We start from the raw sequence: 13,915 nt of genomic DNA, 5'->3' as shown, positions 1-13,915 counted from the left end.
AATAAAGATGGATAACCTGGCTGTAACACCGCTCTAAGGAAGTGTCAGCGTTAATAAAGATTTTCAAAAAACAATTGAACATTACCTCCCTACACGGTTCAGTTTCTTGGAGCCTCACCTGCAACTGGCTGTCCATATAATTCAAGTGAAACATCCTACAAACTAAATGAATTGACACTATGCTAAAGTTGAAAACAAATGGTAATTAATCTGTATATTTATAATCAAGGGGTACCATGTCATTAAAATTAAGTCAGCTAACAAAATCACTGAGGTCTTGTGAGCATGCATGCATGCCAGGCTTTTTCTTAACTAAGTAAATACTGTTGGTATTGAGAAAGACCATACCAGGGTTTATTGTGCTGCTTCTATGAATGTAAACCCTACAAATGCGTTCTTTAAAGGATGCGATTCAGTTCAAAACGATCACTGTATCACAGTGATCCCAGTACAAAACGAACAGCTGTTCCGAGGGCTTTGTTCACGTAATACCTATAACTAGGGTTAAAGAGCATTTCATTCATTAGTAGTCCTTGCCCTGAAAGGGCTCAGGTGCCCAAATATTTTTGTTACGATTATTAATATTATTTAGGGTACTCCGGTAGGAGGAACCCTATTGTTATTGTCTGTATTATTATAATTATTTTTCCCTGAAAATGCTAAATAACTCCAAAAGTCCCTAATAGAAAATGTTGTAATTTTGCACACTGAAATAAAGACCATAAGTACCTACCACACAGACACCCGCTCTGATTCCTCCACCAGGGGCACTACAGTGCACAATTAAATTAGCTAATTCCAAAATGATGTACTTGCCACCCGTTTGACATATAGTGCTACATCTGTGTACATAACTAATTTATCATGAGGAACAAAAAAGCCTCAAGAACCCATAAAATCGTCCATCTTGGATTTTTCTGCCAAATATTTGCCAAAACCTACAAAATATTTAAACTTTTACAAAGTCGGTTTAACATGCCCTTTGGCATACGTGTGTCTCATACATGCCACCTTGGATTGAGTTCAGGAATAAGAGATATCATTCAAGATTGCAGATGAAATGGATGACCACAGTAAAATGTATAGATGCATACACTTCATGCGTGCATTACATTACGTCACAATGAAAATACAGACCAGGTATATTATTCACAAAGACACCCAACCCAATACCACCACAGGCAACACTTTAATGCATTTTTCCACAATTAGGCCAAGTCAACCCTTAAGATGACCCTTCATGCTAACTCTAATGACCACTATATCAATTGCCTTAAAATCAACCGGTAGTCCGATTGACCAGACTGTCGGTGTACAGGTGTCTCATATGTGCCTCTCTATAGAGTTGTAAGGAATAAGAGAAACTGCAAGATGGTGAAACAATGACCCCAATGGACAACAGAAAGTATTTGAAGGTAGGTCTGTATCTCTGTCGCATGCACGCACACACACACACGGAAACAAATAAAAAAGCATATATTTGCAGTGTCCTACCACTTTGTTTTCAATTCAATCAATCATTCCATTCCATCTTCTTCCGCTTCATCCGAGGCCGGGTCGCAGGGGCAGCAGTCTAAGCAGAGATGCCCAGACTTCCCTCTCCCCAGACACTTCCTCCAGCTCTTACGGGGGGACACCTAGGCGTTCCCAGGCAAGCCAGGAGACATAGTTCCTCCAGTGTGTCCTAGGTCTTCCCCGGGGTCTCCTCCCGGTGGGACGGGCCCGGGAACACCGTCCCAGGAAGGCTTTCCTCACCTCACCTCCCTCTCGATGTGGAGGAGCAGCGGCTCTACAATGAACTTCTTCCCGGGTGACCGAGCTTCTCAACCTAAGGGATCACCCAGCCACCCTGCAAAGAAAGCTCATTTCGGCCGCCTGTATCCAGGATCTTGTCCTTTCGGTCATGACCCAAAGCTCATGACCATAGGTGAGAGTAGGAACGTAGATTGACCGGTAAATCGAGAGCTTCGCCTTGCGGCTCAGCTCTTTCTTCAGCACGACAGACCGATACATCGATCACATTACTGCAGAAGCTGCACAGATCCGTCTGTCAATCTCCCGTTCCATCCTTCCCTCACTCGTGAACAAGACCCCTAGATACTTAAACTCCTCCACTTGAGGCAAGAACTCTCCACCAACCTGAAGTGGGCAAGCCACCCTTTTCCGACTGAGGACCATGGCCTCGGATTTGGAGGTACTGATTCTCATCCCCACCGCTTCACACTCGGCTGCACACCGTCCAAGTGCATGCTGAAGGTCCTGGTTTGAAAGGGCCAACACGACAACATCATCCGCAAAGAGCAGAGACGAAATTGTGTGGTCCCCAAACCTGACACCCTCCGGGCCCCTGGCTGCGCCTAGAAATTCTGTCCATAAAAATTAGGAACTGAACCTGCGACAAAGGGCAGCCCTGCCGGAGTCCAACATGCACTGGGAACAAGTCTGACTTACTGCCGGCAATGCGGACCAAGCTCCTGCTTCGGTTGTACAGGGACCTGACAGCCCTTAGCAAAGGACCCAGGACACAATATTCACGAAGCACCCTCCACAGGATGCCGCGAGGGACACAGTCGAATGCCTTCTCCAAATCCACAAAACACATGTGGACTGGTTGGGCAAACTCCCATGAACCCTCCATCACCCTGTAGAGGGTATAGAGCTGGTACAGAGTTCCACGGCCCGGACGAAAACCACACTGTTCCTCCTGAATCCGAGGTTCTACTATCGGCCGTATTCTCCTCTCCAGTACCCTGGCATAGACTTTCCAGGGGAGTCTGAGAAGTGTGATCCCCCTGTAGTTGGAACACACCCTCCGGTCCCCCTTCTTAAAAAGAGGGACCACCACCCCGGTCTGCCATCCCAGAGGCACTGTCCCCGACTGCCACGTGATGTTGCACAGGCGTGTCAACCAAGACAGCCCCACAACATCCAGAGACTTGAGGTACTCAGGGCAGATCTCATCCAACCCCGGTGCCTTGCATCGAGGAGTTTCTTGACCACCTCTGAGCCCTCATCCTCTGCTTCCTCAATGGAAGACGTGATGGCGGGATTGAGGAGATCCTCAAAGTACTCCTTCCACCGCCCGACGACATCCCCAGTTGAGGTCAACAGCTGCCCACCTCTACTGTAAACAGCATTAGTAGGGCACTGTTTCCCTCTCCTGAGGCACCGGTCGGTTTGCCAGAGTCTCTTCGAGGCCAGCCGATAGTCCTTCTCCATGGCCTCACCGAACTCCTCCCAGGCCCGAGATTTTGCCTCCACAACCACCCAGGCTGCAGTCCGCTTGGCCTGCCAGTACCAGTCAGCTGCCTCAGGAGTCCCACAAGCCAACCAGGCCAGACCTTACGACCACAGCTCAGAGCGGCCGCTTCGACAAGGGCGGTGGAGAACATGGTCCACTCAGACTTAATATCTCCAGCCTCCCTCAGGATCCAGTCGAAGCTCTGCCGGAGGTGGGAGTTAAGATCTCTCTGACAGAAGACTCGGCTAGACGTTCCCAGCAGATCCTTACAGTACGCTTGGGTCTGCAGAGTCTGTCCAGCTTCCTACCCCGCCATCGGATCCAACTCACCACCAGGTGGTGATCAGTTGACAGCTCCGCCCCTCTCTTTACCCGAGTGTCCAAGACATCCGGCCGCAGGTCAGATGAAACGACAACAAAGTCGATCATCGACCTGCGGCCTAGGGTGTCCTGGTGCCACGTGCACTGATGGACAATAACTGAACAATGCTCGGGTTCCTCCCAATCACGGCCCTCCAGGTGTCACTGTCGTTGCCCACGTGGGCGTTGAAGTCCCCCAGTAGTACGACAGAGTCCCCAGTCTGAGCACTTTCCAGCACCCCTCCCAGAGACTCCAAGAAGGTTGGGTACTCTGCACTGCCGTTCAGCCCGTAGTCACAAACAACAGTGAGAGACCTATCCTGACCCGTAGGCGCAGGGAAACGACCCTCTCGTTCACCGGGGTAAACTCCAACACATGGCGGCAGAGCTGGGGAGCTATAAGCAAACCCACACCAGCCCGCCGCCTCTCACCATGGGCAACTCCAGAGTGGTGAAGAGTCCATCCTCTCTCAAGGAGTGTGGTTCCAGAGCCCAAGCCGTACGCAGAGGTGATCCCGACTATCTCTAGTCGGAACCTCTCAACCTCACGCACGATCTCAGGCTCCTTCCCCGCCAGCGAGGTGACGTTCCACGTCCCTAGAGCTAGTTTCCGTGTCCAGGGATCGGGTTGTTGAGGCCCCCGCCTTCGACTGATGCACGATCCTCTCCGCACCGACCCCTTATGGTCCCTCCTGTAAGTGGTGAGCCCACGGGAAGGCGGCCCCACGTCGCTCGTTCGGGCTGAGTCCGGCCGAGCCCCATGGGGAAAGGCCCAGCCACCAGGCGCTCGCATACGAGCCCCAACCCCGGGCCTGGCTCCAGGGTGGGGCCCCGGCTGCGCCATACCGGGCGACGTCACGGTGCTCGAAATGTAACTCATCATTAAAGGGTTTTCAATCAAATGTATTTATAAAGCCCTTTTTACAACAGCAGTTGTCACAAAGTGATTTTACAAAAACACCCGGCCTTAAACCCCAAGGAGCAAACAGCAGCGTTGAAATTCAGTGGCTAGGAAAAACTCCTTAAGAGGGCTGAAATTTAGGAAGAAACCTAGAGAGGTTTCTTGATAATTATGGCTACAGCTCATGGAAATCAAAAATCCAGTATCTCAAAATATGAGAATAAAACATTTACATTAAAGCATTTCTCAGGTCGAAATTTCTGTAATCAGCTAATGAACTCCAAGACTTCAGTACACACAACCACAATCATGGGGAAGACTGCTGACCTCACAGTTGTCCAGAAGACACTCATTGACATCCTCCACAAGGAGGCTATGCCACAGAAGGTCATTCCTGAAAGGGCTGGCTGTTCGCAGAGTGCTGTATCAATGCATATTCATTGGATGTTGACTGGAAGGGAAAAGCATGTAGGAAAAGGTGCACAAGCAATATGCATGGCCACAGCCTTGAGAGGATTGTAAAGCAAAGCCAATTCAAAAACTTGGGGGAGCTTCACAAGGAGTGGACTACTGCTGGAGTCAAAGCCACCATGTACAGACGTGTCCAGCAAATGGTGTGTCATCAGGAAGGTGTCACAAGAGACAAGGTCAGAAGGGTCTTACCTAGGCCAAGGAGAAAAAGAACTGGACCGTTGCTCAGTGGTCCAAAGTCCTCTCTTCAGATGAAAGTAAACTTAGCATTTCATTTGGAAACCACGGTCCCACAGTCTGGAGGAACAGTCAAGAGGAGTGGAGAGGCACAGAATCCAAGTTTCTTGAAGTCCAGTGTGAAGTTGCCACAGTCATTAATGTTTTGGGGTGCCATGTCATTTGCTAGTGTTGGTCCACTGTCTTTTATCAAGTCCAGAGTCAATGCAGCCGTCTACCAGAAGATTTTAGAGCACTTCATGCTTCCATCTGCTGACAAGCTTTATGGAGATGCTGATTTCCTATTCAAGGACTTCTAAAATGACTGGTAACTGGTTTGCTGCCCATGGTGCTTGATTGGCCAGCCAACTTGCCTAACCTGAACTCAATAGAGAATCTATGGGGAAAATGAGATCCAACACACACTGCTATCAAAGCAACCTGGGCTTCAGCAGTGCCACAGGCTGACTGCCTCCATGCCACACCGCATTAATGCAGTCATTTGTGTAAAAGGAGCCCTGACGGATTATTGAGTGCATAAATTATCATATTTAGAACATGCTTGATTTCCATGAGCTGTATGCCGTAATCATTAAGATTGAAACAAAAAGGCTTTAAAATCTTTCACTTTGTGTAATGAATCTAGAATATATGAAGGAGTCACTTTTTGATTTGAATTACAGGAAAAAAGTAACTTTTCCATTATTATTTTGTTTTTTAGACGCGCCTGTACTGTCAAGTGTGCTGGAGGAGGGATAATGGTTTAGGCCAGTGTTTCAGGTTTGGGCCAGGCCACTTAGTTACAGTTAAGGGTCATCTTAAAGCTACAGGATAAAAATACATTTTAGACAATTGGGTGCTTCCAACTTTGTCGCAACAGTTTGAAGAAGGCACTTTCCTGTTCCAGCATGACTGTGCCCCAGTGCACAAAGTGGGTTGCATAAAGACATAGTTCGACAAAGCTGGTGTGGAGGAACGAGTAGCACCAGTTAGAGCCCTGACCTCAACCCCATCTTTGGAATGAAATGGAAGGGCGATTGTAAGCCAGACCTTCTCGGCCGGCATCAGTGCCTGACCTCACAAATGCTCTTTTGACTGAATTGGTACAATTTCCCACAGAGACACTCCAAAAAAATGTGGAAGCCTTCCCAGAAAAGTGGTGGCTGTAGGAAAGTTCTTCTCATGATTGTTTGCATCAATCATAGCAATTTTGATTGTGACCAAAAAGTTCAATTTTGGACTCATCTGTCTAGAGAACGGAACTCCACAACCTTCAGGTTTGTCCAGGTGGTCTGGCAAAGATGGGCAGTTTAGTTCATTTTTGACAGCATGGGCTTCTTCTTAGCAACCCTCCCATAAATGCAATTTCAACTGTTCATTTAGTTGTTGAAGTATGCACAATAAGCTGAGATGCAGCAACAGAGGTATGCTATTCTCCAGATGTGTTGGCATTTACCTAATAATTTTTCTGTTGTCTCTTGGGAATATTTTGGAAGGGCACCCACTTCTAGAATTAGCTGCCATCTATAAAGGATTTGCCTTAGAGTGGACTGAAGTACCGGAAATCATTTTGAGATGGTTCTTCTACAAACTGATGGCATCCCACTAGTCTTCCTGATGTCCTCAGATCTCTTTTCCTCTCTGTATGGGGTGTTTTGCATTCACTAGTATGGGAAACAAAAACCTAACCTGGTTTCTTGCCTATTTACTGGTCTTACCCAAACTCTTTTCTAAAAATCCCCCCAATTTATTTGGTTCATTTGGTACCTTATAATTTACCACCTCATTCTACTTACCTACTTGATTTAACACTAGCACTGCCCAAGCCTTTCAACTGACATTAACCGCAAGATCCGAACACCATTTTTCATCATTAGCATTCGAATCGGCCCTATTAGCATACAAATTCTCCTCTGTAGCATCACCACCCAGCCAGAGCATCAGTTGATCTACTGGGTTGTCAAACTATATACAGTAGAAAAGTCAAAAAAATTATCTATTTCCGGATTTATTTTAAATGGTTAATGAATTTGAAAAAATACAAGAATGAGTTTGTATTGAAGTTCTAATAATATAAAATCTAATTTATTCATAAAGCCCTTTTTACAACAGCAGTTATCACTAAGTGCTTTTACAGAAACAACTTCAAAAAAAAAAGTTTGTGATGATCAGAGATATCCACATGAATAATTGTACACAGGCCTAAAGCACAGTTGCTTGATTTCAACCCCAATGCATATCTCTAGTCTCCTAGATTACTGGCATATGAGATTTGTCTATAAGTGACAAATAAGTAATCAGAAAAAGATGACTTCCAAAATGAATAGTCGATGTGAACAGCGCGTATTAGCAGGTCTATCCCGGGGGTTGCATAGTGCATAGCTCTAGTGGTAAAGAATATCATTGGTATTTTGTTCATAATTATTTAGCTTTATACATCTGTAGAATAGTAATCTCCAGTAAAACAAGCAGAGAAAATTCAAAAAAGATACAATAGGATTTAGTTTCTCTTTCCTAAAATAAAAACAGTAACTTGTAATGTTTGTTGAATTGGTAATTGGTGACTGGTTAACAATATCCTTGGCATTGCGTTTTGTGAATAATTATTTAGCATAATACATTTGTAGATTTACATTTGATGCATTAGCCTACATAAGCTGAATCCCCCATTGAAAAACGGTAAAGTGTGTTAGGTAGCCTATATGGTTTGTATTATGTTTAAATAATATCGTAATTAAGCATTTGAATGGTCATGGAAATCTTGTACTTAATTTCTAATTTCATTCAAATTCAACCAAGGCTCTGATCATTCATCTGGGAGTATCGCGCATACATCCACTGACATCATGCATTCAGTGAGGGGTGATTAGCACCTGGGTATCATTTGTGTACCAATGCTAAGTGTTGTGGGCTATTGGCGATTTAAGTCTAAAACCGGTAAAAGAAACAGGTATATCGCTTCTAAAACGTTTTCCTTTGGTGAGTATAGACTTCTGAAAACTGAACAATGTAATATACACCTATTTAGGAAAAGTCATGGAAGGAGGAGGGTATAGTTTCCAAAATGGCAGTTTTATTTTTATTACAAACTCAAACTCCAATTCACATAGACATTTAGCACTCCTCGTGATAACCAATGCAACTTGGGATTCACAAATGTTTGCACATGCACAAATTCCTTTTTAAATAGATTTTCTACTAAACGTATGACTTCTTGTAAACCAAGAAATTGATGACTGTAAACCTATTATGTCAGATAAGACTGGTTCTGATATGATCATGGTGAACAAAAAATATACAGTTAAGTCCAAATTAATTCTTACCTATGTCAAATTTTGAGTTATAGTTAATTTTTATTTGACCAACAGGTTTCTTCTGGCGGACATTGTGCTGGAGAAATAAAACAATAATGTAACTATTTATGTTTCCAGCCAGAAGAAACCAATTCATCAAATAAAATGTCACTATAGCTCAAAATTTGGCATGGGTATGAATGCTTGGGCTTAACTGTATATACAATTGCACAAGGGGTTTGCATACTTTCAAGCAGCACTATAAATCTCACACACCACTCCAAAACCCCTCACTACTCACATCTATTCTTAATTTCAGTCTTCTTCCAACAAGTGGAATGAATTGCGAAAGACAGTGATCAAACTTTAGGACAGGGGTAATTGAATATGGTTGCCATGCCTCCTCAGACTCTAGTAACTCCTTTGGTTGGGGCATCTGTGAGCTCAACCGAGGTAGAAGGCAAGAGAGGGCATTGTCTAACAACCTAACAGCCAGGGCTCACAACCAAGTTTTTTTCTCACTTACCTGGCACGTCCCAAAATTAGAATACTTGATTTATTTACATTTTTAAATACTAACATGGGTAGAAGGTCATTTGCAACACTTAAAGTAATTTGTTTATTTCTGACACCGACAGTTGACATTACATAAATTAAGTGTTAAGTTATTAATTATTAAATGTATTAATTGAACTGTAACTTAATACATAATATTCCATGGAGATGATGTTGAGATTCTATTCCACCACTAGCTGCCCGGTTAAACAACACCACAATATACTAAAAAGAATGTCACCCCAAATATCACTTTCTCTGCTTCAAACACCCTTTCATCCTATAGTAACTAACAATAACGTCAGCCAGTAAAATATGCAATTACCTGATCATAGCTGAAACGCATCTACCATACACCTGGGCAGCTAGTAAACAGATATGTAGCTAGCTAGCTAAGTTAGTTCCCAGTTTCAGGCTATGCTCAGACTGGCTGGTAACTTAGATAAAGAACAAAATTGACAGAGACTCCCGGAATAACCATAGCAACTGCCGGAACATGCAATATCAGTCTGCAGATGAAATTCGCATTCTAAAATTCCTAAATGCCCAACAATGGATATAAAAAGTCTACAAAACCTGTTAAAATGTCAGGTGTTTGTGATGTAAAAGAATGAGAAGGTTAAATCAGAACTTTTTCCACATTTAATGTGACCTATAATGTGAACAATTCAAATGAAAAACAAACTGAAATCTTTGAGGGGGAAAAATTACAAATAAAAACCTTAAAATAACCTGGTTGTGTAAGTGTGCACACCCTCTCATAAATGGGGATGTGGCTGTGTTCAGAATTAACCAATCACATTCATACTCATGTTAAATAGAAGTCATTACACACCTGTCATCATTTAAAGTGACTCTGATTAATCATAAATAAAGTTCAGCTTTTCAAGTAGGATTTCCCCCCCGCTTTTCAATTGAATTGTTCATGTTATAGGTCACATTAAAGGTGGAAAAGTTCTGACATGATTTATCTTTGTTTCATTCTTTGACATTAGAATAACCTGGCATTTTAACAGGGGTGTGTAGACTTAATATCCACAGTATAATGATTTTCATTTTAATAATGATTCATTACATAACCTAACCAATTACATAAGGATGCCTTACCAGGCATCACTGTGTCAAACCTGAACACTTTGCCCAGCCTATCTCAGATATCTTTTAGCCCATAGTCAATATCAAACCATAGAAGAAAGCATTATATGATTTACCACTGAAACCTGCATTTCTTTCCTATTTGGACTACAAAACAATTATCGGACTGTCCAAAGGGAGTAAGGTAGAACCCTATAGTTGCATCTTCCCACCTTCATTTTTTCCCATTAGCTAGTCAATATATCCATCTGTCAAATTACAAAAACCGCTCGCATCAAGTGCGCATTTCAGAATGGTGTTCCCTCGATGCGCTGCGATCTACCCGATGAACGTATTGCAGCGCTTGTAATGTGACTTAGTTCTTCATAGTTAATTGACTTTAAAGCTAAATATGATGATTTAATCTGCCTTGTGTTTAAACATGTTTGTATGGAACCACTGGTAAATGCATTTTTTTCTTTTTCTCGCCTGTCGTCCCACAATCGTCAAAAAGTCTGTTAAACCATCCCAGACATACTTAATCATCCTCAGGACGACGGGACACTGTTAATTTTGATCCCTGCTAATAGCTTTGTTGAGGATCCATCAATTTAAAACTTTCAGATGGGTATTTTGTCACAGAAATAATCCAAAAGGATTAAAAGGGAGCATCTAAATGGTTTGATTATTGGTTAACTTCCAACGGTTGAAGGAAATTTTAGGATGAATCTGACATACTAACTTCAAACATTAGTCATAACATAAATCCAGCGCCTTAGACCGCTCGGCCACACTACCAGACACAGCCGATACCTATTGTATGGGTACAAAATCCCATCTTAGTTGTGCGCGGTAGAGTTCTGTTGCCTGTTTCCTTGCAGTTGTGTAAATCAGTAAAAATAACCTCCCTCATCACCAAAAAAATAGGGAACGAAGAATTTCCCTAACTAAAACAGTGGTGTTTCTTCTGAAAAGTATTTCAACAACACTAAAAAATAAATACCTTGCAGTCCAACAGGCTCTGTCCATTTCCCGTCAGCAAAGCAGTGGTTTCCTTTTTTGTATCACTAAGATAAAGAGTAATTAGAAAACACAAAAATACACATTAAAACTTTAAGGGATATTCTACAGTGACACCTATTTGAAAATCTGGAAATGTATCAATCAAACTTCTGGGATAAATGGTATACAGTATATTCACCTTGTGAGAGTATCCAGTGTTGAGGGCTTGCACATGTGCCGGTGTGCATTCCAGTCCTCTGACTGGCAAGCCACAGAGCAGTAGCAGGTCTTCTTGCACCCTATGCAGCGAAGGTAACCTAGAAAATCTTTAAAGGTTTAGTCAAATCTTATCTAGAATATGGACCTGTGTTAAAATTTTCCCATGGTTAAATTAGCATAGTAGCCTAACGTAACTATTTAGTGTTGCCGTCAACCATTATTAAAAGGGGCATTTGTTATGAAACTTTTTGACTAAGGTGCATGAGAAATGTCTGTCTTTCCATTGGCTGGTATGTAGATCTTTACTTTGATTGTGACACACGTCTGTATAATATCAGAGGATTAACAGGTATTTGGGCCATGTCCTCCTGCCTAGACAAAGAAGGGTGTCAGTCTTTTGTTCCTCAGGAATGTAGTCCTTGGGGGGAAGTAAGGTCAGTTGGCCCCTTTGGGTAAACACTACAGTAAACATTATGGCAGAAAGGATAAGGTGGGGGGACAGCCCACCATTTGGGTAAAACCTATGTGACACAAGACAGAGGCTAGCCACTTACCACACTCCTTTTTGTAAGTGATATATACTGTTGAATGAGCTATATAGTTAGAGACTCCTCGGATGATTATGTATGTAAGCGTTTGACGCGTCTCTCATATTTGTAAATATTAATAAAACTGTTAGAATGTGCCAAGAGTATTTTGTCTCTGTACTTCCTTCTTGAAGTGTCCTGATCGATAAAATGACTTTCACACATTGTTTACATCATACGACCAATCGCAAACATGGACAAGTCAACCAGAGCCAAATATTTCAAATCAAGAGGAGCAATCGATCATTTCAGAGAAATCTGATTATAAAAATAGAATCTTGACTGAAAGCAACAGTTGTTGCTGCCAAAAGCAGGGAGGAAATCTGGGGGGAAAATTGGCATTGAGGAAATGCGTACGCAATAAGGTTTATCAATATCACTGCCCCATCAATAAGGCACATTATCACTGCCCCATCAACAGATCTGACTATAATTACAATTGTGCACACCATTAAATTGTTGATTAGCGGAATTCTTATGGTGTGTAAGACAATTTCTGCCGTATTCTTTCAGTTGCAACCCTGGCAGTGTTAAGCGGTCTTGGGAGCAAAAAAAAATAAGTGAAAAAGTTCACCATTTGAAAGGATTCCATGGTGGAGAGAAAGATAGTCCAACTGTGACACCTATGCTGTGTGAATATTTCCATATGTGCTAAAAAGCAATTGCCTTGAATAGTCCAGCCTACTGCTTTTTCGACCAAACAATGAGTATCCTTATTTTTTCTTTACCTAAACTCGCAAAACCAACGAAAAATGTATGCATCAGACAGTTGGATCAGACACAAACTGCTTACAATGGGCCGTGGTATTTGGGGGTTGGGATTGTTCACCTGTTTAACTTGAAACACACCAAAAGTCGGCACAGAGTGTGGACAGAGCTATTTTTGTGGAATGGTAATTATTAGGAGGGCGGGGGTTACAGCAAATTACTGGCAATACAATCTGATTGTTTCCCTAGTGTGGGTCAATCGCCTCTTCACATTGTCTGAAAAGACTATTAGCTGCTGATATAAAACTCGAAGCATGAAATGTATCCATAATATCTGAGATGTTGAAAAAGTGTTTCATTGGAAATAAAGAAATCCTATTTCAAAGCTTGAAAAGCTTTTTGTGCCCCAAAGGACTGTGGAATTTTGGGAGATGAGTTGGGTTACAAGCCGGATCCGAAATTAACACCAAATGCAGGTGGATTTTACGTTTGTTGAGTAAATCTCAGAGGGCTATCAAACACACTGGCGGGTAAATATTTTTACCCAATGTTACCCTTTTTGTAATCAGGGCGGCAGAGAGCAGTGCAGCTAAATTGTGATGCGCCGCAACTAGGGGTGGGACGATATGAGAATATCATGCCACGATTATCCTGGCAAAAATGATCCTGGCCAAAATTATTCCGATTTACGATTTTATCCCGATTAATAACAATCCCAATAACAACTCTGCTTAGACCGCTCAAAATGGCTGATCAGATATTCTTCCATTACATAAATATTGTTCTTGTGCATTTAAAAAGCAATTTCAATAAAATAATATTTAAAACATTTTTTGATAATTAACTAATACTCTAAAAACCTGTAAATCTCCAAATGTATATGGTTGCCAGCTTCACTGACAATACATTGCACAGGATGTTTAGTGGCATTTAGAATTTCCATTTGTACTCCAAGTGCCTTCATTGCACATTTAACATCTCTATGATCTGCAGCAATGAGATCTCTCTGATGCTTTAGAAGCTCTCTGCAGATCATGGCTTTTGCTCTGAGATGCATCTATACATTTAACATCTCTATGTCACATCTGTAACATACATTCGCACTTCTTGTTAGATGCTTACTGCATTTCGTTGTACTGTACATGTTCAATGACAAAGTTGAATCTAATGTAAAAATATATATATTGGATATGCACACCATTTAAATAAAACAAGTAGTCTGGAACACTTCGGTGACTGGCAAGAGCTTTTTCAAGTCCCTCCTCTGCTGATCAGAGGTGAAGAGGGT

At 42.4% G+C, this 13,915-nt stretch overlaps 1 protein-coding gene across 7 annotated transcripts in view; it reads right to left on the bottom strand.

Moving 5' to 3' along the window:
• Positions 1 to 13,915, bottom strand: part of tdrd1 (tudor domain containing 1) — a 148,560-nt gene that overhangs the window by 94,753 nt on the left and 39,892 nt on the right. For all 7 annotated transcript variants that reach the window (XM_013131971.3, XM_013131973.3, XM_013131972.3 and 4 more), the window contains 2 exons: positions 11,313 to 11,430; positions 11,115 to 11,178 (listed from right to left, as the gene is read on the bottom strand). In XM_013131971.3, the coding sequence (XP_012987425.2) occupies positions 11,115 to 11,178; positions 11,313 to 11,430 (182 nt within the window). The remainder of the gene's footprint in view (positions 1 to 11,114; positions 11,179 to 11,312; positions 11,431 to 13,915) is intronic.

This window comes from Esox lucius, chromosome 5, assembly GCF_011004845.1.
Source record: "Esox lucius isolate fEsoLuc1 chromosome 5, fEsoLuc1.pri, whole genome shotgun sequence".
Lineage (NCBI taxonomy): Eukaryota > Metazoa > Chordata > Actinopteri > Esociformes > Esocidae > Esox > Esox lucius.
Note: the sequence above shows the minus strand (reverse complement) of the source record. Positions and strands in the feature narration are given on the sequence as shown.